This window comes from Salvia splendens, chromosome 1 (genome assembly GCF_004379255.2).
Source record: "Salvia splendens isolate huo1 chromosome 1, SspV2, whole genome shotgun sequence".
NCBI lineage: Eukaryota > Viridiplantae > Streptophyta > Magnoliopsida > Lamiales > Lamiaceae > Salvia > Salvia splendens.
The window spans coordinates 1,780,681-1,808,525 of NC_056032.1; the positions used below are offsets into that span (position 1 = coordinate 1,780,681).

Genomic DNA, 27,845 nt, shown 5'->3' on the forward strand with positions numbered 1-27,845 from the left:
GGTCGGTTCAGGTTCAAGAATTTCAAAAATCGGAACCGGCCGTTCAAAACCGCCGATTTGCCGGTTTAAATAACATTTAAAAAATATATATTTATTATTTATAAAATCAATTTTTATATATAAAAATAAAATTTCACCAATAAATAAATACAGTAATTTCATAATAACTCATATTTATTTATTGGACCTATGATTCTAAGAACCATTCTTTGTTGTTTTATTTTTTATAGAGACATCTTTGAATATTTTTTGTTTCACTTTTAATATGGAACAAAATATGTTGAAGTATTTTCTTTTATAACTACATGTTTAGATCATTCATTCATCTTTTTCCAATGTGGGATACAAAACTTTCTTTTGTTTTCTACTTTTTTTTATTTTTTACTATATTTTATTATTCACTATCTTTATCTTTATTTTTTTATGATTCTTTTTCTAAGACAAATTTATAGATAATAATAGCATCAACTATAAGAGTTTAATTAAATTTGAATGTTGCATGTTGCTAATAATTTGTATAGAATGTGGACGTGTTCAAATAATTGGATTTAAATGTAAGTATGTTGCTAATTTTTCTCAATATATTGATTAAAATGTAAAAAAAACAATTAATATAATTGGTATAATAATGATAAAAATAGATAACTAAATAATGATTTGTATAGTGGTATAATATAGTTTATATATTTTATATATTAGTACTAGACTAATAGTATGATTTTGTATAATAGTTGTTATTCTAATAGATGTAGTATAATTTATATAAATAAAATTATTATTTGTGAATATATTCCTGATAGATAAGAATAAACAATTAGTGAGTAATATGATTTGTATATAGATAAATAATTATTCATATTATAGTTATCGCTAGATTAATACAATTTGTATAATAATTATTCTCTTAATGTGTATAATGGTATTTATTAGTTAACATACACATAAACTTATGCACAAACAAATCGATAATGATAAAGAATTAATGAATAATACTTTATGTAACTATATTTGTTGTTAATTTATAATAATAGAAGATAGTCAAGATATAAACTAATATAAACAAAGATGATGGAGATGTATCATGTAGTTATAAATAAGGAGTTTTATCCCACATTGAAAGAAAGAGCAACACATCCAATAACATGTAACTATAAAATAGAATTATCCAATACACTCTCTTTCAACCCAAAGGCTCAAGTCCAACGTTAAGTGTAAATTGTAACTTATAAGTTGTGACTTGTAGTCTCGTTGAAATAAACACTATAACGATAGACAAAAAAAACTGAATCGCCGAACCGGTCTGGAACCGGCGGTTTTGAACCGCTCCATGAACCGCCGGTTTTTTGAACCGGAACAGCCGAAACCCTTGGCAGGCCGGTTTAGGTTCATGAAAATGTTGAATCGTGAACTGCCGGCTTTGAACCGGAACCGGCGGTTTTTAAACCGTACGCATGCGCATGCGGCATGCCTACTCTAAACCATTTGAGAAAATCACCAAGATTATTTAAATTTTGGTTCGTAACTGAAAATACACAAATTTTGTTGTGAAATTGGTGAAATAAAAGAAAATAGGGAATTAAGCCTAACTAATGAAAAAACTTACCAAAAATAAAATTAGATCAATTTTACGAGAAGAATTAAAATAAAAAAAAGAAAACGAAAGAGAATATAATTTTTTTGTTAAAAATAATGGATTTTGGATATGTTCGCCATCATCTCAGATCAGTTTATTTGTATGAAATTGCATGGGTACATAATCTTCGTTGAGTTAAATAATACTGTATAAATATATATATATATATATATATATATATATATATATATATATATATATATATATATATATATATATATATATATAATTCTACTTAATTAAAAATATCAACAATATGTTATACTCTCTTCCTTTAACAAGAGTATAAACTTTTACTTGAATATGAATTTTAATAAACAATTGATAAAGTAAGACAAAGATAACAAAAAATTAAAGTATTATTAGTGAAAAATAGATCCCACATTATTAGATAGTTTCCAAATTATAAAGTGCAATAGTATATTTTTATGGAACAGATAAAACAGAAATAGTGTATATTCTTGTAGGATGGAGAGAATGTCAAAATTTTTTTATAATGAATTAATTAAAAATTTCATGCCTTTTTCACTTCAATTTTGAATTTTAGGATAAACTAAAATTGGACCAAATTTAATAAATTTTTGATAATTTATCCATTATCAATTAATAAATATTCGATATGTGAGGTTGGACAACTCTTTACATGCACCGACTAAACTAAATTAATAAGTAAAAGAATAAATTAATGGAAATTATCATAAAAATATTGTTAACGGCTCATATTTAAGCTTTGGATTTGATCCTTTTATTGGGCCTATTAAAGCCCAAGAATAAGATTTTTGGCCCATTATAGTTATTCGGTGTATCATTCATTAACATTTTTTTCCAAAGAAAATTTGCTCTAAAGTCTAATTAATTAGGAATATATATAGGCGACTGCTAAAAAAGTGTTCAATACATAATTTCAAATTATAATTAAATAATAACCATTAGATATTCAAATCAAGGGTGGTGTCTATAAGAATGTCAATACGATTTTAAAAAATCGTCAATAATGATATTAAAGTCAATTTACAACAAATTAATTATATAACTAACTTTTGAAAAATATCCCATAACTTTAAAACGCATATAACTTTCTCGATTTAATTATGTTTTCACACAACATATCAAATTAAAGATAATTTTATGAAGATTTTAACGAGATCTCACTTGCATATGTTCTCATGTCAAAATTTGAAAAAAAAATCGAAAATTTTCAATTTTTTCGTACAACAACAAATGTCAACATAGTATATAAAATATAGTAGTATAATACATGTAGAATGTCAATATAAACAATGTGTTAACATTCTCAAAGCATTGTATTGACATTTTCAAAGCATTGTGTTGATATTTTCGAAACACTATATTGACATTTTCATCCAACACACTAATTTGGTAAATATTTTTAATTTTTTTCGATTTAATTAATAAAAACAAAAATTACACGTGGCAAATTTTAGACTACAAGATTTCTAAAATCCTATGGTCTTAAATTAGTTGTAGTTAGCAATTAAATGGTGAGTTAGCAATTGATCACTCCACGGCGACAACTATTGGATAGTGAATTAATTTGACGATCAAATAATTGAACAAAATATTACACGTACTTAAATTTATGGGAGTGTTATATTGCAAACTCAATACTTAATTGCTAACTACAATTAAATAATAGTCATTAGATATTCAAATCAAGGGCCTAAATCATCAGTCCTGGAATGTCAATACGATCAACAAAAAACGTCAATAAGGGTATTAAGGTAAATTTACAACAAATTAGTTGTAACTAACTTTTGAAAAAATCCCGTAACTTTAAAACGCATATAAATTTCTCGATTTAAAATATTTTTCGGCACAACATATATCAAATTAAAGATAATTTTATAAGGATTCTAACGAGATCTCACTTGCATATGTTCCAACATCAAAATTTGAAAAAAAATTCAAAATTTTTCATAAATTTCATTAGCAGCTTTATATTAATACATGACCCATAATATGTCAATACAATGCTTGTATAATGTCAATATGAAATTGTATTGACATTGTCATGTCGTTGTGTTGATGTAAATTTGATAGTTGCTATTATTTTTTTAACATTAAAAAATGAAAAACAAAATTACACATGACAAATTGTAGACCACAAGATTGAGTAAAGACCAAAACTGGTCCTGAACATATGCTCATTTTATGATTTTGGTCATATACTTTATCTTTTGAATTTTTGCATCATGAACATTTCAACTCGGATCACAATTGGTCATACACTAACAATTCCGTCAATTTTTAAACGGTTTTAACCCGATTTTGACCTATTTTTAAACGGTTTTAACTCGAATGGGACTGTTAAAACCTTCAAAATCGGTCAAAATCGGGTTAAAACCATTTAAGAGTTGACGGAATTGTTAGTGTAGGATCAATTGTGATCCGAGTTGAAATGTTCATGATACAAAAATTTGAAAGATAAAGTATAAGATCAAAATCATAAAATGAGCATATGTTCAGGACCAGTTTTAGCCTTTACTCCCACAAAATTTCTAAAATCTTATAATCTTAAATTAATTATAGTTAGCAATTAAATAATGAGTTAGCAATTGATCACTCCCCGTATGTTTTAAAATAATTTCTATAGATTGCCAAGTAAGTTACAATTTCCCTGGGCCATATAGCGTTGTCAAATAAGATAGGACAGTCAAGGCCCGAGGAGGTTCGCTTGGTTCGAAACCCAATCGAGTCGAGGCCCACATCTTGAGTGGGTTGGGCTGGCCTTTTCTATATATCTTATTCCAAGCCCACTTGATAAAGTCATGAAACGACATATTTTTTTTTTGAAATGAGGGTCCTCGGTAACGCGATATCAAATAAAAACTCCTTAATTCTTCTTTAGGAACAAATTTTCATTTTCTAAGAAACCCAACTCGATTAACATCTCTAGCCATATATTGTTGAACCTTTATTGTTTCTTTTTATGATTAAAATTTAAAACTTAAAACTTAAAAGTGTGGTCACATTGGATTGTGCATATTAGCAAGTGACTTTTTCACTTATAGGATACCACCAACATTTAAGTAATGACATTATCTTTCATATTTTTCAATTAATAGATTTAAAGTGTTACTACAAGATTGAGATACATTTAAACATTGCTAGTTGTAGCGCATTAACGTAGGCGCTCAATCCTTGTGAAAACAAAAAACATATCAATAATGTGATCATTCGAAAAGGAGGGAGTGATGGAAAATTCAAAGTGCTGACTTTATAATTTATTCAAATCATTATAAAAAAATAATCGTCTCTAGCTATACCAACATTCATTAGATTTTAATAAGGTAGTCACGGTACCACTTGAAACATACGTGAAGTGGAGAAAAACTAAATTTCGATAATGTTTCACGCAAACATGGTGAAATATAGAAAAAAAATAGACAAAAATTACAAAATTCCACAGTCACAGTAGGATTGATTGGGAATTGAGAATGACCATCAACATCATACATGTCGTTATATTTTAATAAGGTAGTAATATTTTAAGGCTTGGAAAGTATAGTAAATCTATATTTCCTTCGTCCTCAAAAAATATACAAACTTGAAAATGACACGGAATAATGTGCAATTGGTAAAATATGAAAATGTGAGAAAAAAAATAAGAGAGATGGAAAAGGTAGTGAAATAAGTGTTAGTGGTTTGTGGGGTCCATATTATGATGTATACGATTCTTATTTATTGAAAACTTTTCATATTTAGACTTCGTTTAATTTTGATAGACGATCCAAAATAATAAAACTAGTTTATTTTTAGGACTGGTGGATTATATGACATAAAATTTGGGAACTGGTATTATCTATGTTAAATGCGTGCTAAGTCATTAATTCATATAATGAGATATTAGTAGTTGAGTATTTTGCAAATTTACACCAAAATTCTGGAGTACTCCTTATTTTTGTATCTAAATGTTCAATTTGCAAAAACACAGGCTAATCTTTGTTACATCTTCATCCTGAACTTTTATTTCATAAACGTCTTGGCACAATGGATTAAAATTAGAACCGAAATATTTTATTCTGATAAAAAAAACCTAAATAACTCAAAATGAAATGGACTGATTGGAAATTGTTGGCTTGACATCCATGTTTTCTATATTTAATTCTAGGAGTTTGAGTTGCCAGGCTGTATTGTATAGTATAACTAATTGAAACATTTAAGATTGAAAAGTCCATATTTAATAATTCAGGAATCTAGAAATTAAACTTTATGAAAAAGAAGTTGGAGTTTTTTTTAGGGGGACCCTAGTTGAAACTTGCAACTACTTCCATCTATTGCTATAAATTAAGACAACCCCCCAAAATCACTGACCACGTGACATAAATGGTTTCATGATAGTGAACATGTGAGACAGGTCAACTATTAAATTCCTTATATTGCGACTCATAAATCTTTTTTTATTTTTGAGTGACTTGGAATGGCTGAGAAATCTATACACATAATAATAATAATATATACAAATATACTATAATTGGTGTACTTAATTTATATTGAAGAATCTGCCGAACGTTATACTGCAGCTGCTGGACTTTTGTCTTTGTTTTTAGTGATGCTCATTATTTTAAATTTAAAATAAATATTAATTCCCACTTGTAATTTGAAAATGTTGTCTCGTCATAATGTGATCCTGTTATTTAATGCTCAATTTTTTTTTATATTTAATATTATTAGCCGTTTCAACTTAGAGCATCCACTATAGGCTCAAAGGGGACGGATGGAAAATTGGGGCGAGGAGGGGCGGTCTATAGTGGACCGGACGTCTACCCCAGGGGCGGACAGAAAAAAGGGGGCGGGGCTGGGGCGGTAGAGGCTTCGGCGACTAGGGGGCGAGGACGGGGCGATGGTGGTGGCGGTGGGGCGAGTCCGGGGCGATGACGGACGATCCTATAGTGGGGCGACGGGCGATGGGCGTCCGCCCCATTTGAATTTTTTTTTATTTATTTCAAAAATCACCCTATAAATACTACTCCTCCACCATCTATTTTTACACACTTTCACATCCTTCATTTTCACACACTTTCCCTTCATTTACTATCTACACTTTCACTCTAAAAAAATGCACGGTGGAGACGAAGAATCCCCCGACTCGCACGAATCGGGATATGTCGATGTCGGCAATCCTTTCCAGCCATCGGGATATTCGGTCTCAATTACCTCGTTTTATAATTATTTCAATTCAGCCGATTTAAAAACGAAAAAAATAAAATGAAAATTGGTTATTAAATTTCGGGGCTATTGGAAGTGTCCGCCTATAATGAGACAATGGAGGAAAAAATTAAGGCTATGGACAAAAAATTGGGGCTGTGGAAAAAAAAGGGGGCGGAGGTTATTGGGGAAGGCCTCCTATTAGATGATGATTTTAGTCAAATGAGTATAAAAGTCATAAGAAAAATTAAATATTTTATTAAACTACTAGTAACAAAAACATTAAATATTTGCCTTTTCCGATGATGCCTGTCCCATACCGTCCCATACTAGCAGATTTCGATACCCTCCTGCCCACTCTAACGGCTACATTCTTTCGAAATTATACATTTTAAAATACTACTACTACTACTATAGTAGTATTATTATATTGTGGAGTAGTATTATTTTCAGGAACTGCAACACAATCATTCCCACACATTATCATATATTGTCACCTTTATTCAATAATTGCAATTGTGAAAAAGGGTTCTTTTGCATACATATATATGCAAGTAGTATTAGATTGTAAAGTGTAAAGTAGTAGTACAAAAAAATGCAAACTAACCATAATGTTAAAATGGTACATTTCCCTTCAGTTGAGAAATAATGACTTGAAATAACAACATGATTCATAATCTTGCCATGACACAAAAAAAAAGTAGAAAAATAGATGAATTTGATGAAAAACAAATCAAACATACTACAACAAATCTTGCAATAAATCCTAATTCTCTCAAACATGAAACAACAACAAATGAGTTCAGTTCCTGTGGCATGGTGGATATTTTCAGCTCGGCGAAGGCAGAGTGGTCGGATCAGCGGAGGAGGGGATTTCCGGGCCTAACCGGCAGCCTTCAAGCATGAAAACGACGTCGTTCATAGAAGGTCTTTCGAGAGGCTCAGGCATTGTGCAGAGCAATCCAACTTTGACTCCAAGCAAGAACTCTTCCCACTCTGATGACTCCGGGTCGAGCTCAACTAAACCGGGCTCAAGCAGTTCGGAGATTTGGCCTCTTTGCAGTTGCCTCTTCACCCACTTCACGATATCCTCGTCCTGTGTGAACATCACAGGCTTCTTACCAGTCAGAATCTCCAGCACCACGATCCCGAAACTGTATACATCCGCTTCCTTAGTTGGTTTCCCTGTCAGTGTTGCTTCTGGTGCTACATAGCCCAGAGTGCCAACCGGGGTGGCAGATGTAGAGGCTTCAGCTGGCGTAGCAATCGTCACTTTGTCCAAGCCAAACTCCGAAAGATGGGCTTCAAAATCAGCGTCAAAGAGCACGTTCTGTGGCTTTACGTCACCGTGTGTGATTGAGGCGGAATGCAAGAACGCTAGACCACGAGCTATGCCTAGTGCAATCAGGTGGCGCATTGGCCAGTTCAGCACATGCCCTTCTTGATGTGATGCCTCTTGAAGCAGTGTGGCTAGATTTCCGTTAGGCATGTAGTCGTATACAAGAAACCGCATATCAGGAGGCGGCCCAGCATAGTAGCCACGGAGGACAGTCAGATTGCGATGCTTAACTTTGCCCAGAAACTCAGCTTCCTTGCGGAATGTGCTCTCATCGATTGATGTGTCGGGGAGGCGCCTGATAGCAAGAACCATACCATCAGCATAAGTGGCTTTAAAGAGTAGCCCATATTTGCCCCTGCTGAGTACATTTTCCTCATCATACTGCCTGGTTGCTTCCACAGTTTCTGCATATGTGATCTTGTTGTTGAACATAATGAGCTTTGGCTGCCCATACTCTTCACTTCCACGAGCCCCTTGTGAACCGGGACTTGAGCTTCGTTTCTTAACACCATCTGCTCCCAGCTTCTTTCGCCACCTAAGAAGACTGTACACATACCCACAGCAGCACAGCAGCAGCATTAAACTACCAACTGCAACCACAATGATGAAAAGAATCATCTTCTTCCTCTTACGTTCATTCACCCTTTTGCAGTTCCTTTCCAGTGGTTCCCCGCACAAATTCTTGTTCATCGCATACACAGAAGGATCACTGAACTCAGCAGCCAAAGCAGGCGGAATCTCACCCTCAAAACCATTGGCAGACAAATTCAGCCTTTGTAGACCAGATATGATTGAAAGACTTGCAGGAACAGCACCAGTCAGATTATTTGAGGAGACATCTAACTCTTTCAATCTTGATAACTTGGATAGTGTCTCTGGAAGGCTGCCCGAGATGTGATTTGAATCCAGCAACAAAACTTCCAAAGAGGAGCAGTTCGAAATGCTTGCTGGGATTGGGCCAGTTAAGTTATTCTGACCCAAGTTGAGCCTCTGTAATTGTGACAAACTTGAAAAATCGGAAGGAATTTGGCCAGTTAGGCCATTCTCTCTCAGCTCTAAGACTTGAAGACTAGTGCAGTTGCTCAACTCCACCGGAACAACACCACTCAATGGATTACCAGATAGTGAAAGAGCATTCAATGATCTGAGAAATCCATAACTGGCTGGAATCTCGCCAGAGAAAGCATTTCCTGAGAGATTAAGATCCTGCAAACTAGACAAGCTGCTAAAACCTTCAGGCACATTTCCAGAGAATGAATTATCCTCCAAAGCCACAACTTGCAGCCTTGGTAACCCAAAGAGCTCAAACGGCAACTCTCCCGACAAGTTTTGCTTGCTCAAATCGAGAGTGGTGAGCCTCAAAAGATTCCCAATGCTAGAAGGGATAACTCCTGAAAGCCCACAGCCACTCATATTCAAAACTTCCAATCCTTTCAAATTCCCAATATTAATAAAGGCCTGATTGGAAAATCTATTGAAGCTCAAATTTAGAGTGCTCAAATTGGCAAGCCTCATCAACTCTAGAGGTACAGTCCCATTCAACTCATTATCACTCAAGTCCAAAACTTGTAAAGATTCAAGACTGCCTATGCTTGAGGGAACCACACCAGTAAACTCATTCCCACCAAGAATCAACGTCGTTAACTTCCTCATTTCCCCCAAAAACTCAGGTACTGAACCCGAAAACCGATTATTTCCAAGATCGAGTACTCTAAGAACCCCACATTTGGTCAAACTCTCGGGAATTCCGCCAGTTAATGAGTTGTTACCAACTCGAAAATCCTCCAAATTCACCAAATTCCCAACATTTTCCGGCAATAACCCGGAGATCAAATTGCCAGAAACATCTAGCGACCTTAATGTAGAGAAATTCATTAGGAGATCAGGAAACGTGCCGGTTATCTGATTCTCGTGAAGATCTAAAACTTGAAGAACACTGTGGCAAATTTTGCCATCATTATTCCCAATACCCGTGAGCGAATTAAAACTCAAATTAAGAATCCTAATTGTAGCATTCAATACCGAAATGTTACAAAGCAATGATTGCGAAACGACACCAGTCAGGTGATTACGAGGCAACGAGATAACCTGAAGGTTCTGAAGCGAACCTATCGTCGCCGGAACCACGCCGGACAGCATATTATCGCCGGCACTGATGTGAACGAGAGAAGAGCAGTTCGACAGCGCCGACGGAATCGTCCCGTGGACGTTATTAGCGTCGATCCACAAATACTCCAGCTTCTGCAGCGCTCCGATTGCCGCCGGTATCTCGCCGGAGAAACGATTGTACGACAAATTGATGAGCTGGAGCTGGTGAGCAGCGGAGAAGTTCTCCGGAATTCGACCGGAGAGGGAATTGGAGGAGAGGTCGAGCACACGCATGCTCGTCGGAAAGTCTCCGGAGATTTCCCCGGAGATTTGGTTGTGCGAGAGGTTCAAAACCCCGAGATCCGTGAGGTTGGTGAAGAGCGCGGCGGGAATGTCGCCGGAGAGGGAGTTGTCCTGCAAGTAGACGGCGCGGAGGAGCGAGCACTCGGAGAGAGCGCGCGGGATGGAGCCGTTGAGGCTGTTGGAGTGGAGGCTGAGCCTCTGGAGCAGGGGGAGGCCTGCGAGACGGTCGGTGAGGCTGCCGCTGAGCTGGAGGCGCGGCAGGCGGAGCTCGACGACTCTGCCGGCGGAGCATCGAATGCCACGCCAATCGCAGGGCGCGGCGGGCGTGGACGCGTCCCACCCGCCCAATGCGCTGCGTGGATCGTGCAGATTCTGCTTGAAGGAGAGCAAGGCGTCGATCTCGGGGCCTGCGGCGGCGCGTGTGAAGCTAGCCGTTAGAATGGCGCAAAGCGCCACGGCGAGGAGCGTGAGAGTAGCAGCAGACATTGGTGAAATCGAAGAGGTAATTGAGGTTTTAGGCTTGAGGAATGTGGTTTATTAGCAGCAGATGTAACGCCATATGCCGAAGCTCCCTCTGTTGAGAGAGATGAGTCTACCCCGAAAAAGGCATTCAAAATTGAGGAAAAAAGGAGTGAAATGAATCGCTTTTTTGGACCAACACTGCGCACGCCACGCACCACATCGTGCCACAGCAACGCCCGACTATGGGTGAACATTTGGTTTTCGATTAAATTTAAATTATTATTACTATTAGTTTAATTATATTAATTATTCAACTTTTTATTTACCGCCTAAAATATGAAAAGTGCAAGTTGTATGAGATGGAAAGAGTATTATTGAGTATGAAATTAGCAAGAAATAAAATAATTGTGTGATCTATTTCTAATTTGCACAATTTGGGATACAAGAAGTGGGACTAGAAAACAAGTTGAAAGAAAATTGAATTAATTATAACTAAAATTTATAAAAATGACCAAACAAAATAGTTTTCTTTTATGAAGCGAATCCCATGTTAAAACTATTTGCAATCATTTTTGGAGACTATGATGATAGTGATTTGAGACATTGTGGATTTACCTTAATAGACATTAGTAAGAAAGGTTCTCGTATTTAACTTATAAGTTCTTAATCAATTTTGTAGGATTTTTTAAATAATTGAAGTCCAATAATGTGTTTTATCATTAACATGACCCTTTTTTTTATAATCCTTTTAGCTACGTTATTTTAATAATTAAATTTATAATTTTAAATACTAGTATTAAAAAACAAAAAATGTTCCATGAAAAATAATACTACTATTACAAAGGAAAAAAGTATTTGATGTGGTTTAGCATAAATTACTTCTTTCCCTTTTTACTATAGGATACATTTTTTATTACAGTAAAATTTTAAGTTTACTTATCAAAATTAATTAAAATTAAAATTCCCAGCAAAAAAGATAATGAAGTTATTACTACAAATTAGTTAAGAAACAAAATATTTGAAAAGAGATTCAATTCAATAGTACTCGTATAACAAGAAATATTTTTAATTAACAAGACATTCAATTCAATATCATTCAAAAATTTATATACTCCTAGTTATTTGAAAACACAATGATGATGTCCGTTCAATAATAATTAGTCAATTACTGTAAATTAATCACTAATTAATTTTAAAATTAACTACTATAATAATTAGTTTGGATTTAATTTGGATGTTTGATTATCGGATTATTGATGACCCTATCTTCCATTTCCCCAAATTACATCAATGGTGACCTGCAATGGATGGAATTAGCAGCATAAAAAATCAACAACAGTTCCAAAAATGGAAGCTCTCTCGCAGCTGAGCATTGCACCCTTCCCTCGCCGCTTCCTCTCACCTCCGCCCACCACAAAGCCACACTTCAAACCCAGCGCCGCCGTCAGCGGCAGCCCCACCACCAGCAGATGGGCCGATCGCCTCTTCGCCGACTTCCAATTCCTCCCTTCCCCGTCGGACAATTCAGACGCCGCAATTTCTGCGCCACCTCCGCCGCTTCCTTCTCTCCCGGAACGCCTGGTGTCAGTGCCACTGGAGTTCTACCGGGTGCTCGGAGCGGAGTCGCATTTCCTCGGCGACGGCATTCGCCGAGCCTACAACGCTAGGGTTTCGATGCCGCCGCAGTATGGTTACAGCGACGACGCTTTGATTAGCCGGCGGCAGATTCTCCAAGCGGCTTGTGAGACCCTTGCGAACTCCGGTTCTCGCAGGGAGTACAATCAAGGGCTCGCCGAGGATGAGTTTGATACCATTCTCACTCAAGTGCCCTGGGATAAGGTATTCTTTTTACCAAATGTTACTTTCTTAAGCTAATTTTGGATAAATATATATATTGGAAATTTTTGATGTATAGTTTATGAGGAATGTAAAAGAAAATTGATTACACTGATTAAATCTCATCAAAGATGATATGTTTTTAGAAAACTATATCTTTTCCAGAATCAGAATCAACAATTTGTTGATAGTTTCCATTTCTGCAGTTGGGAAGTTATAATTGGTTTCTGTACGAAGATTTCCCTTGTTATCGAGTAACTGTTGAGGCTGGTTTAAAATTATACTACTATTTCTTATTTCTCATAACTATTATGGAAACCCAAATTCCCGAACCTCCAACTATCCAAATTTTAACTGAACACCCCTCTTTAACTTTTGACCTGACGCTCATTGTAGGTTCCAGGAGCTTTGTGTGTACTGCAAGAAGCTGGGGAAACAGAGTTGGTTCTTCAAATTGGAGAGAGCTTGTTGAAAGAGAGGTTGCCCAAGTCATTCAAGCAAGATATTTTGTTGTCAATGGCGCTTGCTTATGTAGATTTATCTAGGGATGCCATGGCATTGTCACCTCCTGATTTTATTAGAGGCTGTGAAGTGCTTGAGATGGCACTCAAGCTATTGCAAGTAAGGATGTTTACTATTATCATTGTATCCTTGTATTCTGTTTTGACATTTAACATATAGTTTCCAGCACACTCTGGCTGTCTGTCTATGAAATGGATTGAGATCCAGTTCCTCCTCCTCCTGTCCCACAAATCTTAGTACATACATACCTACATAAATTACATGTGTCTTTCATCTTACTAAGTTCCTTGGAACTATAAAGATCGAATCTTCTTCATGCAGGAAGAAGGTGCAAGCAACCTTGCACCCGACTTGCAAGCGCAGATTGATGAAACGCTGGAAGAAATCAATCCAAAGTGTGTGATAGAGCTCCTAGCACTTCCACTGGATGATGAGTACCAGTCAAGAAGAAGACAGGGTCTTCAAGGTGTGCGAAATGTTTTGTGGTCTGTTGGTGGAGGGGGAGCAGCTGCGGTTGGTGGAGGATTCACACGTGAAGATTTTATGAATGAGGTTTTTCTGCGTATGACTGCAGCAGAGCAGGTATTTTTTAAAAATTTATCCAAATTATTTGTTCAGATCCTAATCTATGTTTTTTCATGTTTCCTTTTTTTCACGTAAGGTTGATCTGTTCGCTGCCACACCGCGTAACATACCCGCAGAAAGTTTTGAAGCATATAATGTGGCCCTTGCTTTAGTTTCTCAAGCTTTCTTAAGCAAAAAGCCTCGTCTCATTCAAGATGCTGACAACCTTTTTCAGCAACTTCAGCAAACCAGGATTACTGCTAGTGGGAACTCCTTGTCTGCTTATGGCACCAGAGAAAATCGTGAAATAGACTTTGCACTTGAGAGGGGTCTTTGCTCTCTTCTTGTTGGGGAAGTAGATGAATGCCGTGCGTGGTTGGGCTTGGATGATGAAGAGTCGCCTTACCGAGATCAGTCAATAATTAACTTTGTTATTGAACACTCTAGTGATGACAAAGATGATCTCCTCCCTGGACTCTGCAAACTATTAGAGACATGGTTAATGGAAGTGGTATTTCCTAGATTTAGAGAGACCGAAGGTGTTATATTCAAGCTTGGAGATTATTATGATGATCCTAAAGTTTTGAGGTATTTAGAGAAGCTGGAAGGCCAGGGACGCTCACCCTTGGCCGCTGCTGCAGCTATAGCGAGGATCGGAGCTGAAGCTACTGCTGTGCTTGACAGCGTGAAGGTTAGTGCAATTGAGGCACTGCAGAGAGTATTTCCTCTTGGCAGTGGGGAAACGAATGTCAGACTTTATCAGCAGAATGATATCAAGAGTCATGGTCCTCTTGGCAGTGAAGTGACTGGAATAGATCTTGATCAAGATGACTCCTACAGGTTTGGAGTTGCGGAGATGACTAGTCCTGATGGGCTGCAGCAACAAGAATTTATGACTAGCAAGATAAAAGATGCAAATATAAAGATCATGTGTGCTGGTGCGGCGGTTGGTCTCATGACTTTAGTGGGGTTGAAATTCCTGTCATATCGCACTGGCTCTTCTCATTTGCATAAAGACCCTGGCACAACTGCTGTGGCTTCTGATGTCATCAACGTGGGTATGGTTTAGTTGATTAATGTAATTATGTTACTTCAATAGCAGTTCCTGAACCCAAATCCCCTTCTCCTGAGCAAATAAATAAAGAAAATGAACCAGTAATGGAATAATTAGAAGAAATAATCTCCTTTGTTAAGAAGTGTTTTAACTGCAGAGAGTAGATCTTCCGTTATTTCTTCCAATTTATGGTTCTTGGTCTGTAGTTTTCGTGGTTTGAAAATTTTATATTACTCTCATGGAACCCACTAGCTGAAAATTCGGAAGAAGTACCCCGAATGGATGCTAGGTTTGCGGAAAATCTGGTGCGCAAGTGGCAAGCTGTCAAGTCTCGAGCGCTCGGTTCTGATCATTGTATTGAAAAATTATCAGAGGTGAGAAACTTGTCAATCATGTCTGACTTTGACTTGATTGTTATTTTACCTATAAAACCCCCTGCCACTTCTGGTACCTTCTAGCACTTAGCTTAGTTTGATCATAATATCCTTGTTGAATATCAAATTACTCCATTAGATGTACATTACTTAGAGGCTAGAAAAGAAAGATATATGGAGCTATGGTTGGAAAAACTCCTGAATCATACTCTAAAAAATTGCAATAATCGCTTGTGCATGCTACTTTTCATCTACTCATGATGATTCATAATCTGTTATCATTTTCAATTATCATTTCAGTCAGGGTACTTACTTTTATGAAATGATTCTATGGGATATCGGTCATACAAAATGAAATTTGGCAGAATCTTTTAGTATTTTCAGTATGTTATTTGACTTTCTTTAAAAAAAATTTATAGGTCCTATTTATAGCAAGGTGCTTATATTGCTATAAGTTCCACTTTGTCCTCTGTGATTCTGATAGAGTATGTTAAACTGCACTGAGTTTGAGTTTTCATTAAGCATAGGTGCGTTATAGTTGGTAATTCACTCCGATTAAGCAACATAATTTTTGCTGCTAGGTATTGGATGGTCAAATGCTAAAGATCTGGACTGACAGAGCTATGGAAATTGCTCAGCATGGCTGGTTCTGGGATTATCAACTTCTGAATCTTAATATTGATAGCGTGACCGTGTCAGTTGATGGTCGGCGTGCTATTGTGGAAGCAACTCTTGAAGAGTCTGCACAGTTAACTGATGGAGCTCACCCCGAGCATAACGACTCATACAGTACAACATACACAACGCGGTATGAGATGTCGTTTGCAAAGTCAGGCTGGAAAATTGTTGAGGGAGCTGTTCTCAAATCATAAATCCATTGTTAACACTACTAACCTTTGTGTACATGCGGTATTTTGTATAATTTGCTGGCTTTTAATGAAGGCTTATGCTTTTACAGAGGGTGCAATTCCATTTGCCTTCCATCTTCATACATAGGTGAAATGTTTTGTACATTGATAGATTCTTGAATATATCGACCAAATGAAAAGATAAGAATTAGGGGAAGTTAATGACCCAAAAACAAAATGTTGTGATGCATATTTCGACAAATTTCGAGCTGAGATAGGAGTGGTGTAGCAATTATAGGAACTGTGTATAAGGAAGGACAAAATGGAGATAAGAAAGAGGTGTTAGGATCTCAACTATGTATTGTACATACTGATGGGAGTTGAAAAATCTAACAAAAAAATACAAAACCAGTTTATGGTAGAGATGTATGTAAATGTGTTATCAGATGATGGAAGGAATGGGGTGCCTCCAGCTAAATGACTTGGAGCTGGTCTGTTTGGGTACTAAGCTGAGCCCAAACATTTCTTTGGGGGCTTCCCCTGCTTCCTTCAGCCCCGCCAGCTTGGCCACAATTGCAGCACTCTCGTTGATGTGATCCATGTCGTTGGTATCAGTCCACAGCTTTCGGCACAGCTGCAGCCTTCTCTGTTTTGATTTCACCTCTATGCCCCACTTCTGGAATATAGCTTCCCTCTCCTTTGTTGTGAGCTTCTTCAGCATCCGCCTGCTCAGCATCTCGCGCTCACGTTGCAGAGCCTTTGGGCTGTTGAAAGAGCCATTGGTGACAAGGTATTCACTGGTAAAACCACACAGGAAGAGAGTACTATTTTTATGTATCTATTCTTACCTTGATGGAACCTCGTCTTTCGCATCTTTGTTTCCTGTTTTCAGGAAAGAAAGCCGACGATGCTCTACCTCCATGTACACTGCATCAGATGGATCTCCTTTGAATAGCAGGTAAAAGTAGCTCCTATGGACAAGAGGGATGTGGCACGCGTCCCAGAGCTCGATGATTTCCCTTTTCCTCCTCTCAAACTGGACCTTCCAATCTGCACCACTTTCATCCTTCTTAGCTTTTCCAGGTGCAGTCTCTTCAGCACCACTTAATCTCCTTTCCCTCTTGCTCTTTGCTGCTGCAACTTCTTCTGTTCTTTCCTTCTTAGCTTTGCCTTCTGCAGCACTACTCACCGACCGTCCCTTGTTCGTTTCCTGCCACCAAAATTCCCTCACGAGGATCAAATTAATGATACATAGAGGATTGACATGAGAGAGAGAGAGAGAGAGAGAGAGGGAGAGAGACTTACCACAGCCTGTTGCTTCACTGTCTTAGGTTTCTCCTGTTGATTCTCCGGGTAGTCTTTACGTGGCAACTCCATGCTCTTCTCCGTGCTTAGAGATTTCTCTCTTGCTGTAACTCTGGAGTTTTGTTGGGACAGAGCAGCACCATTTGACTGTTTTCTTGCACTGGACTGAGCATCACTGTTAGATTGCTTTCTCCCATCAGAGATCCCGGAGTCTTGTCTGGATAGAGAATCGCTAACTGACGTTGAATCGGAAAGCCTGAACGAGTCCTCCCTGGACAGTGAATCACTGATGAAATGTAGCTTTACATCGGAATACCTCCCAGAGTCCTGTCTGTCCAGAGATTCACTAACAGACTGTATCTTTGCGTCCGAGAGTCTTCGTGAGTTCTCTCTGAGCAAAGCAGCCAGTGTCTTTTTACCAGAAATCTTCTCCAGAAACGGTGATTCAGTCCCTTCTCGGCCTGGTCCGTTCATGATCGATGCCAGTATCGCTTCACAGCTTTTCGTTCTATCTGTTTTAGGACTGTGATCAGATGCATTGAAGTCTAATGAAACAGAAGGTCGCCCTACACAGGTTAGAAAATCAGTCAGCGTGATGCATTGTGTGTTGGCCTAGCGGTAGAGTGGTTGCTACTACCTAAGACGCACTCTCGTGCCCTTTCTGTTTTTTGACTGAAATCCGATGCATTGAAGTCGGACGAAGGAAGAGATCGCCCTATACAGTTAAGAAAATTAGTCCAGTGTTAGTGAAACACGAGTGATGAGCCACTGCTGCTGCTACCTGAGAGGCGCTCTCGGGTGCGCGGAGAAGATGAGAGATTGCGTGGAGAAGACGAGGCCTTGCGCGGGGAAGTAGTACTTGCAATCGAGTTTCTTGACAAGGAGTTTCTCCTGTCTGAACTATTGAAGCCTGCTTGAGCCATCTTCTCCCATCCTTGGCACGGATCCGGACCAAAGTACTTATCGATGCACACTCTGGGCGACATGGTACTCGACAAGAGGTCATCGTTATTCTCTGCAAACTGCGACCCTCTCGATGCAACATCAAAGCCCAGGGGATCCATAAACTCGGAAGCTTCTGACGCTGGATATTCATCCGTCCACGAAGCCCCGTCATGACTCTGCTCAACAGGTTATAAATTTCTAAACACCCTCTTAATCATATACTACATCAGTTTTATTAGAGAAAAGAGATAAAAACACATTTCACCAACCCAAGCTCTGGATGTTTGATGCTGCAGCATATTCTCCATGCGAGATTGAGCCAGATCGCGTTGATTCGTTAGTTCTTTAATCTCTCTGTCCATCTGTATTAATGAACACTCTTGCTGTAGTTAATATCATATCATTAAGAGTGTTGAGTATATGATTATTTACCTTTTGAATCAGAAGTTCTTTCTCTTTGAGTGCAGTTGTGGAAGTTGGGCCAGTGTTGGGGTGAGAATGTAGCTTCTTCAGCTCATTCTCCATCCTAGCTAATTCCTTTTGTAGCTGCTTCACCAGTGCTTTCTCTGATATCACGACGTTCACTTGCGCATTTGTGCGTACTTGCTTCGCGCAGTTGGCAAAGTGAAGCGTGTTTCTTGATTGCTCGACGTGGCTATGAGCCGGGCTCATCGTGCATATAATAGCCGTCCTCGCGTTGCCACCCAACGAGTTCTGCAATATACGCGTCAGCTTCGAGTCTCTGTATGGAATGTGCCCGTTTCTTCCTTTGCTGCATCACAACATGATCAGGTATGTGATGGCCTAAATACCTTGAAATGAGCTTAGCCAACCAAACACCCTCTAAATCGAAAAAACACGAGTTTGTGGAGTGTCGACTGCACCTTAGCTTTCGAATAACAGTTCCGAGGGATAGTAAGCTGCGGTTTATGTGGCCACCTTCTTTGAGTCGCGTCCCGGCTGATAACGTTTGCGAAGCACGTTCACTCCCAGCAAGATCCACAAAATTCTATCATTAAAACACATTAATTTCTATGATCCATGGCTTGTGTTACTCCAAATTCATCACAAAAACATTAATTTCTTACCACTGAAGCTGTTAAAGTACTTGAACTCTGTGCTTCCCTGAACTGAACAGCTTCACTTTCAACAGTCTGCAGAATTTTGATGAAAACTCCCAACATCATAACAGAAATAAATTGTTCAAAGAGTGTGTGTTGTGTGTGCATGTATGTATATATATACCAAGCGCAGAATCTGATGAGATCGAGAGCTGAGTTCGTTGAGGCTAGTCTCGCCTATTCGCCTTTGAGCTGAAGAAAGTATCCAAGATTCATATAAGTTTGATCAGTAGCAAAACAGGAAAACTCATCTCAAAAGACTAGTCTGAATCGAAAAAAGATCTCACATTTGTTGCCTTACACGACGAGTTCGTAACAAAGATTAGTAGCACAAGTGACTACTTCCTTACCTTGACAGACAGATAACAGCCCTTTTAGCTGGTTCGCGTCCTTTAAGGTCACCTCTGTGAGCTTATCGACTATCGTCCCTCTCTGCAGTAGAGAAAGAAATAAGGATGGTTTGGTGAAAATCGACCAATCTCCGGTGCATACGTCCGCATGCATGTGCGCGGATGGAGTTGGGTCTGTGCGTGGAGCTCCATCCTCACACATGCATGCGGACGTGTTTTTTTTTTGGTTATGGATCAAAATGTTGAAGGAAAATGAATTCACCTCTGGATCATCAAGAAGTCTAAGAGAAGTGGCTTCAGTTTGGAGAAGATCTCTCACTGCTTCATTATATATCTCCATGGCAGAAAATTTGAGAACGAACTTTCTTTCGTGATTCTATAAAAATATATCGTAATGTGATTAGGCCAATAAATCGTGGGTGGAATTTACATTTCCGAACAATTTAAATGCACGTTCGCGATAAGAACACGATGATCGAGATAATTAACCTTGTATGTGTACTGATATATATCTGCAATTGCACATTCTGTGATTCCACACATGGTGAAGGTTTTTCCACTGCCTGTTTGCCCATATGCAAAGATAGTTGCTGCAGAAGAGGAAATTCAAGCATGCTTGAGCTTGATGTGCATCAACGTCAACAAGTGTAAGTTTATTTTGAGGTTATTTAACTACTCACAGTTTATTCCACTCAATACAGAGAGTGCAATCTTTTTGGCAGATTCCTCATAGACAAGTCTTGTCGGAGAGTTAAACCCAAAAACTCTATCTGCATGTAAGAAAATATGCAAAGATTCACATCAGGTAATAAACTTCTTTTTTTTACCCTTTTATGTGTTTTTTGAGAGTTTTGAAATTTATCGAATGCACCAAATTCGACAGAATTTTGCCGTCGGTAATGGTATTGTTAATTCAACTGCATGTCATCTTCGTGTTCGATCTAAAAAAAGTGCGGGAGTGATTGCTTACTGAAGGCGTAGGCACTGGGAAGTTGCGAGTTCTTGAATACGATAGTGGTGTTGTTGATGCATTCCCATTCTGACGAATCATTCTTTGAGATTTCCCTATCACTCAGAGGCCTAACCCTAACTGCAACATAGATTTTCTCCTCATGTGCACTTGAATTATCTCTTTCTTCTCCACAAACCCATGCCATTTTCTACTCTTTTTTTGGTGTTTTTTCTTGCTCAAATGCACGTGAAGAGAATCTACTTCAAGCTGCCCTCTCTCTTTGACAAAGAGAGGGGGCTTATGTCCCAACTTTTAGGTCCTCCACTTCTTTATCTACATCAATGTATATGTATAATAATAATAATTTAAATTGTGATGTTTGGTCAAATTGTGATCAATTCGCAGTGTAAAAGATTGATATTTTGTTTTCAGACCTTATGAAACTGGTCGGAATTTGATCAAATTACATGATTTCCGTGGATGTTACGTGCATAGAGATGTAGATGTTCATAAACAAGAAAATAGTATGTAAAATACACATGCAATATGGGTAGAGTAAGTAGACCTTATGTATATATATTGATGTAGATAAATATCAAAATGTGGATTGATTGAGGCTTGAAGTTTTTCTAAACTGAGAAATTAAAGATGGTATATGGAAGTTGAAATTGTAACCCATTGTAGGGTTGAAGAAACAAACACATACACAAAAAAAATGAGAGAATGGGGAGAGAGAGGTATTTGGTTGTGATTGTGATTGAGAAACAATGGTGGTATCGTAAATCACGGCAAAATCTCTAATTCCGACAGTCCACATAAAACATCGGAGATGTGTAATAATTAATTGTCTACACAAATTTTCTTTGCTAAAGATATCTACTTCATATATATCTTGTCATTATTATTTGAAGTTTAAGTAAAGCATCACAGAAATAATCATTATAGTAGATATTTGCTCAAGATTAAATTATCAAATTAAACTGGTTAGTGATTACTTGAGATTAATTCCATCCCAGAGCTATGTGATATTCATAGAACTCAATCTTGTCTAAATCACACCTAAATATTAGGAAATACCCAATAGTTTCGAGTCTAAGTTTTCTAACTTAGCTTTAAATATCTAGCTTTTTTAGGAGTTTGTTATTAGTCTAAATATTGTACTAATTTGTAAATTTTCATTCATTATCAGTGCAATTATACTTCAATTTTACTAATTAGTAAATTCTTGTTGGTAAATTATATTCGTACTTTAATTCATTATCAATGCAGCAAAATGCAACTCATGTAAACACAAAAAAAAAAATTCCGGAAGTGAACCATCGAACCGACGGTGTGTAACCGGCCAGGACCACTGGCTACGGTTCGAAACCGGAACAGCCAGAGCCTTCCACTGGCCAGTTCTGATTCAACCTCCGGATAACTGTAACTGCCAGTCTAGAAACGAAACCGACAGTTCTTGAACATTGGGAAGTCACAGACTGTAATTGCTTTAAAAATGTGGTTATGTATACAGAGGTAAGAAAAAATCTCACAGCAGAAAATAGCTCTAGTCACCCTAAATGTGGGGATATGAGAGAAGAAAAAAGCTAATGGTGACTAATCTCTCTATACATGTAACTCTTCAAGAAAGTGTCGGGAAAAAAAGCCAGCAACTTCCTGTATATGATTGTCTCGTTCAGCTTCTCATCGATGTTTATAACCTTCTAAAACACGTCCTGCAGAGCTATCGATGTATTGCTTTATCATTTTACGGTTGGTCTCAAACACAAAGGCCAGTCCCCTCACCTGGAATTTAGAGGATTGCATATGAAAGTTCTTCTAACGAAACAGGAAAGCATATTATTTCCCGTGTGTAAGACGATTAAGTGTGACATATATACCTCAATGAGACAGCCAGAAGTGAGGCCTAGGCTTTGTCCAGAGGCTACATCTTTGCCATTCACGTAAATTGGTGTTCTTCCGAGGTTCTTCAAATGGAAGGTTCCATTCGTGTCCATCTTCATTGTAGCCTAACCAATGCAATGAAAAGAAAACCCGGTCAACTTAATCCAGTAATACTGCCATGGCTTTACATAAGCCTAGACTCTTTTTTCCTTTTCTCGTCTTTTGATAATCTGAAGGCGAGACATGGTTAACAGTGTCAGGCTATTGACAATGAGACGTCCAAAATGCTGCGCTGTATTAGTTAAGAAATAGCACACACAACATAGATTTTAATGCTCATAATTCCTACTTGTCCCCGAAAAGTTGCATCTCTTAGCCTGACATCCTATCTTCCGTTCGGCCTCCTCTTAAATTTAGGAGCACAGAATGTCCAAACCCAATAAAGATCATACCACAAATATTTCAGTTTTGGCAATTATGGTGAAAGGTAGCCAATTTTGCTTAAGGTCTATTGATCAATGAAACCGTAAAGGAAAATGCTAAACTTGCAATTATGATTAGCTGCTCACATCACTTAAGTTTAGGGGTTAGCATACCTGTCTTCGAGAAATTTTACCACCATTTTTTTCTCTTCCCAAGTCAATGTCAACTTTCACTTCATCTGTTGCCCTACCCAGTAACACCTGAAAGCCATGATGTTTCATTTTTAAAGTAAAATTCAGACAAGAAATTGTATATAAAGTAGCTCAAACTTCACATTATTTCCAGTACTACTAACTCTATATGGGCTATAGAACCATCATCATCTACCAAATTTTTAACCTGTCCTAGTGAGGCTCGTATTACAGTCATCACAACTAAAAACTTCTGCCTTCTATATGTACTCAATTTGTCCTGCTTAGGAGCAGAATTGAGATCACAGGACTACAGGCGAATTTATGAAAAAATCATGGTTAAGTAACAGCCGTCAAATTTGGACTTCAATATGGACTTGGGTGTAATCGAGCTTAGCCAAGTACTAGAAAGTTTGCGAGTGGCTTGTTTATCATAAGGTTGAGCTTGAGCTAAGTATACGAAACATATTCTGAAGTCCTAGTCCAGCACTTTCTTTTAACATATGAGGTTAGCTAGATAATTATGTACTCCTTATCAGTAATAAAAGTAATGAAGCTAGTAGTTTTATATTTTTCAGTTTAACTCAAAAGTGCATTAACAAGTTTGATCACGAGTTAACGAGCTGAGTGTCGAATTCAAGATTGATGATTTCAAATTTAACAAGCCTCGATAAACTAGCTTGAACAAGCTTTTAAAGAACTAAGCTCTGAGTCTCACGAATAACTTGGCCCATTTACAGAACTAAATGTGGACGTTTAGGTTGTTTGTGCTAAGTATAGAGCTCTATCTTGTATCCACCTTAACAGTATCAGTAGATCATCGGACAACTCAAATGATGACCTGACCTAATATTTGCTTAATGACGAGGCAGTGGTTGGAACTTGGCACTCCACCTCTGAGCATTGATATATGGAGTAGTAAAATAAGACGACACAGAAAGCTTGTTGTAGGTTTTATTATCTTGCATACAGCAGTGTTCTCTACTGGCTAAGTAATTATATAACCGCTTGCAATGGCTGATGTAAGTATCAATTCGATGCAAAACTCAAGCACTTGGCTGAGAGGTCATACCTCAGTTTTCTTTATCCAATGTCTGGAGAAACGCCCATATAAAACAGCAAATGCAAACTGACTAACAATGGCTCTGTGTGTGAAAGCGTCAGCTGCCTGCTCCAGCCTTATGATTGTTCTCTTCGTTTCTTCAAGTTGAAACCGTTGAACTGCAAGGGTTTCAGTATGCAAAATGTGAGAACCAGGATTCTCACTTTAGTTACTATAAGAGCTCACAAGATAAGACAACTGTAGGATACTATAAAACAATGGCTAATAGCAAAATAGCACAGGAGTTCCAGCCAAGTTCTTTTCTTGTAACGATTTAGACTAGATAGATGGAAAAATTAAAATTTAAGCTTTCCGCAAGAAACTCTTGTGAATCTACCCCATAGAAACTCATTTAGATTACGAATATGAACATACAATCAACTTAAAAGTGCAATTATTTATGTTCATCCCTTTGGCTGAGAGTTTGGAATAAATACAAGTCAACATGTAGAAAAGTGGAGATATACCTTCAGGATTGGTGTATAAATCAAATTCATCTTGACTCAAATCCATATCTAGGATCTGCATGACGTAATGTAGAGGCTGAAGTTAATGCAAGCTAAACATAGAAAACTAGCAAATTACGAGCCTTCGGATGTTTTACCATTGCTTCTACATCAGAAAAATAAGGCACGTCAAATTCATTCTCAGATAAGAGCTCCTCCTGATCTGACAGTAGGGAGTGATCAATTGCCTTTGCGGCATCCGTGTGGAAAATCAAGTCGACATTTGATGATCCATTATTTGGAATTTCAGCTACGCCGTCCATTCCACTCTGAGTGCCAACAGAATTATTTTGAAGGCTTTGATGAATAACCAAACTACTTTTATGCTTGTCTTGGCAAGGGCCAAGGGACTTAAAACCAAGATTCTTTCTATGTACCATCTCGGACGGACCTCCCTTAACTCCAGTGACAAAATTGTTGGCATTCACATTTGCTAAACTGGCATGATTCGAACTGTCACTGTTCCCAGCTTCTCTACGTGTTGAGTGCTGCATGCTACTCTCAGGCAATTTGAATTTAACTCCGTGATCTTTTCGGCATCTTAAACCCGCATCTGACTGATAGAATGATCCCATAATGCCAGAAGGGACGGATGAATCTTTCTGGGTGTTTTTCATTGCAAGATGTCCTCCTTTTGCACTAGAAGTGCTTGAGAAATTCTTACGTGATGAGGACCCTAGATAGCTAGGGTCATGCAATGCCCAGTGAGCCCCTGAGGAATTAGTTGGAGAAGGAAACCGATAAGGAAGAAAAACATCATCATTGCTAGGAATATCTGGGTCTTCGGTATTTAATGTGCAACAAATGACTCCATTACGATATTCCGGACCTACTTTCATAATAGATTGCGAGGCTGATAGTTGAGCAGCTGCAACTTCCTTCTGATCACAGAGGTCCTCGTTATATGAACCCCCACCAAGTATATCACCTCTATCAACTAAATGTCCATCTGCAACCACTGAAGCCTCACCTAGACCTGAACCAGACAAATCGCACAGATATGGAGAATCCAATAGAAGTGCACTCAAACCATCAAGATAAGACTTTTCCATACCCTCATTTCCATCATTATCCATGTAGAGTAGCCCTTCGTCATCGGAAAGGTCAAACAACACATCAAGGTATTCTTGTGTGCTAGAAGCCATATCTATCATGCTATCACAAGGTAGCGGAGCTTCCAATTTAAGGTTTGAGTGCATTGCAGAAATGTCCTGGGAACCATGTCTAATAGGCATGTGATTTAGAGGAGTTGAACACTCAAAATTATGAAATGATTGGTCACCAAGTTCTGAACGAGGCAAATCATTTGATTGGACAATTCCAGGGATCTCACTGCAATCCCCAGTTAATGAGATATTCTCTTCATATGTATAGAGAAGGTTGTTTGACACATATTCCCCACAATGATCTTCTTGCCCATGATTTAGAACACCACCGGAAGAGGGCACGGGACCATTTCCAGTTGACTCAGCAGCATGCGGCCCAAATTCAGCTAACGAAGTAGGCCTAATGCTGTAATCTGGGCCTTGAGCTCCCAGGATATTTGAAGCTGGATTGCCAACTTCGCAATCTCCATACAAGAATTCATTACCATCTCTGAAGTTAGAATAACCAGGCTCAGATGCAAGACTGATTCCCCCCATATCTAACGGTTCAATACGGATTCTTTTACGCATGGCATAATAATACTTTCGGACACTTTCAGCTTTTCTCTTCCATGAAATGCAAGCTATATCTTTTACTCCAAACTTATTAGATGGCAATTGATTTATTACCCCAAAACGTTCGGCCACAATCATGTTTTCTGATGCCTCTTCAGAAACAACGGGATCATAGAGAAGAGAACCCCAGTGATCTTGCAGCTCCTGTACAGTATACCGCCGAGAAAACTGCACAGCACCTTTAGCTAGAGATTCCAAAGAAGCACCAGCCTAGAGTAAAAAAAGAAAAAGAACATTGCAGAACATTAAGAAATTGCACCATTGGTCACATATGCTTGTTCAAACTTACCGTTTGGCAAGTGTCTTACAAAGCCATCTCACTAGTTGGCAATTATCCTTTACTATGGAAGCTCATCCTCACTTTAAAGAATTTTTTCCATATTGTGATGATAGCCATCTTGGATAACTAAATAAACGTGGATTCCTACAATTACCATGTTTAACCACAGCATAAGGAAAACTTCACCCTCATCAACTATGACAAATTATAGAAAACTTCCTCTTATCCCAACATATATCCTTACACCATCCATTTCTAACTGATAATAAACTAAACTCTAAAGGTTCTTCTTATTCTTTACTCAATTTCACCTATAATCACACGAAACACATGTCAAAGAGAATCAACATGAAGCAATAAACACTGAGCCTCTGGTTTCCATGCAAGAACATCAAGTGTAAAATTATCCAAACCAAAAAGTAAAGCTAACAAAGCACGCCATTACAAATAAAGACTCCATTGCGGGAAAATAACATTTACTATAAAGGAAAAAATCGCAGGAACAGAGCACATTCTGAACTCCACAAAACATGAGCACTTTTTTCCATTCCACATTAAACAGCTCGAATTCAACATAACCACCAAAAGGGATTTTCAAGAATTGGACCTAGAATACGAAAAAATGCAGCAGCCATAGTGGGAGAGGTGAAATTCAACAAATTAACTTGCTTGAGAAAAAAAAGTAAAGTAGAGAAGAGAAAAGGGTGGAAATTGGAGGAAGATGGAGATGTACCTCAATGGCATTTTTGAGCAGCAAGTCGTCTTCAGGAATCCAGTGAGGAGGCGGAGCCACAGCCCCCATTGTTGTAACTTGTTTTCGAATGCGGCGCTTTCCGTTTGTTCGTCACCAGATTGGAAACAACAGATTTTGTG

The 27,845-nt window shown here is 37.9% G+C and overlaps 4 protein-coding genes and 1 long non-coding RNA gene across 7 annotated transcripts; 2 read left to right on the top strand and 3 right to left on the bottom strand.

Annotated features, from left to right (window-relative positions):
* Positions 1 to 7,405: 7,405 nt before the first annotated feature.
* On the bottom strand, positions 7,406 to 11,162 carry LOC121807452 (probable LRR receptor-like serine/threonine-protein kinase At4g36180). The gene has a single exon (XM_042207693.1). The coding sequence runs from the start codon at positions 11,016 to 11,018 to the stop codon at positions 7,632 to 7,634; it is 3,387 nt and encodes a 1,128-aa protein (XP_042063627.1). The 5' UTR covers positions 11,019 to 11,162; the 3' UTR covers positions 7,406 to 7,631.
* Positions 11,163 to 12,247: 1,085 nt separating this feature from the next.
* On the top strand, positions 12,248 to 16,311 carry LOC121807479 (protein ACCUMULATION AND REPLICATION OF CHLOROPLASTS 6, chloroplastic-like). The gene is made up of 6 exons (XM_042207721.1): positions 12,248 to 12,833; positions 13,227 to 13,451; positions 13,674 to 13,934; positions 14,014 to 14,974; positions 15,223 to 15,344; positions 15,926 to 16,311. Exons 1-6 carry the CDS (start codon positions 12,342 to 12,344, stop codon positions 16,214 to 16,216), a joined length of 2,352 nt encoding a protein of 783 aa, XP_042063655.1. The 5' UTR covers positions 12,248 to 12,341; the 3' UTR covers positions 16,217 to 16,311.
* A 106-nt stretch (positions 16,312 to 16,417) lies between these two features.
* LOC121807463 (kinesin-like protein KIN-7E) lies at positions 16,418 to 21,356 on the bottom strand. 2 transcript variants are annotated; one of them, XM_042207709.1, is made up of 15 exons: positions 20,884 to 21,356; positions 20,594 to 20,683; positions 20,403 to 20,503; positions 20,176 to 20,289; positions 19,914 to 19,995; positions 19,688 to 19,755; positions 19,531 to 19,596; positions 19,327 to 19,451; positions 18,875 to 19,214; positions 18,712 to 18,804; positions 18,279 to 18,618; positions 18,135 to 18,212; positions 17,498 to 18,063; positions 17,041 to 17,402; positions 16,418 to 16,956 (listed from the first exon to the last, which is right to left on the bottom strand). In XM_042207709.1, exons 1-15 carry the CDS (start codon positions 21,068 to 21,070, stop codon positions 16,635 to 16,637), a joined length of 2,934 nt encoding a protein of 977 aa, XP_042063643.1. In that variant the 5' UTR covers positions 21,071 to 21,356; the 3' UTR covers positions 16,418 to 16,634. The 2 variants fall into 2 exon arrangements, with proteins under 2 accessions (XP_042063643.1, XP_042063635.1); XM_042207701.1 differs by having other exon boundaries at positions 19,914 to 20,289.
* Positions 20,419 to 20,936, top strand: LOC121807488. Its single transcript, XR_006051828.1, has 3 exons — positions 20,419 to 20,560; positions 20,636 to 20,718; positions 20,797 to 20,936. It is a non-coding gene; the product is annotated as an uncharacterized LOC121807488 (long non-coding RNA).
* Positions 21,357 to 22,338: 982 nt separating the features above from the next.
* Positions 22,339 to 27,809, bottom strand: LOC121793558. Of its 2 annotated transcripts, XM_042191598.1 has the most exons (8): positions 27,706 to 27,809; positions 26,982 to 27,116; positions 25,070 to 26,902; positions 24,933 to 24,987; positions 24,436 to 24,584; positions 23,346 to 23,432; positions 22,746 to 22,874; positions 22,339 to 22,650 (listed from the first exon to the last, which is right to left on the bottom strand). In XM_042191598.1, exons 3-8 carry the CDS (start codon positions 26,768 to 26,770, stop codon positions 22,549 to 22,551), a joined length of 2,223 nt encoding a protein of 740 aa, XP_042047532.1. In that variant the 5' UTR covers positions 26,771 to 26,902; positions 26,982 to 27,116; positions 27,706 to 27,809; the 3' UTR covers positions 22,339 to 22,548. The 2 variants fall into 2 exon arrangements, with proteins under 2 accessions (XP_042047532.1, XP_042047524.1); XM_042191590.1 differs by lacking the exon at positions 26,982 to 27,116 and having other exon boundaries at positions 27,706 to 27,806.
* Positions 27,810 to 27,845: the final 36 nt, after the last annotated feature.

Bases quoted from the DNA above. Each gene is read 5' to 3' on its own strand.
- LOC121807452 (XM_042207693.1), bottom strand. From the start codon at position 11,018: ATGTCTGCTGCTACTCTCACGCTCCTCGCCGTGGCGCTTTGCGCCATT.
- LOC121807463 (XM_042207701.1), bottom strand. From the start codon at position 21,070: ATGGCATGGGTTTGTGGAGAAGAAAGAGATAATTCAAGTGCACATGAG. The intron at 20,504-20,593 runs GTGAGTAGTTAA...CCTCTTCTGCAG, and splicing joins TGTATTGAGTGGAATAAACT to CAACTATCTTTGCATATGGG. The intron at 16,957-17,040 runs GTAAGAATAGAT...CTCTTTCAACAG, and splicing joins AAAGACGAGGTTCCATCAAG to CCCAAAGGCTCTGCAACGTG.
- LOC121793558 (XM_042191590.1), bottom strand. From the start codon at position 27,774: ATGGGGGCTGTGGCTCCGCCTCCTCACTGGATTCCTGAAGACGACTTG. The intron at 24,988-25,069 runs GTAAAACATCCG...TACGTCATGCAG, and splicing joins TTTCTGATGTAGAAGCAATG to ATCCTAGATATGGATTTGAG. The intron at 24,585-24,932 runs GTATATCTCCAC...AAACCCTTGCAG, and splicing joins TTTATACACCAATCCTGAAG to TTCAACGGTTTCAACTTGAA.
- LOC121807479 (XM_042207721.1), top strand. From the start codon at position 12,342: ATGGAAGCTCTCTCGCAGCTGAGCATTGCACCCTTCCCTCGCCGCTTC. The intron at 13,935-14,013 runs GTATTTTTTAAA...TTTTCACGTAAG, and splicing joins GTATGACTGCAGCAGAGCAG to GTTGATCTGTTCGCTGCCAC. The intron at 15,345-15,925 runs GTGAGAAACTTG...TTTTGCTGCTAG, and splicing joins GTATTGAAAAATTATCAGAG to GTATTGGATGGTCAAATGCT.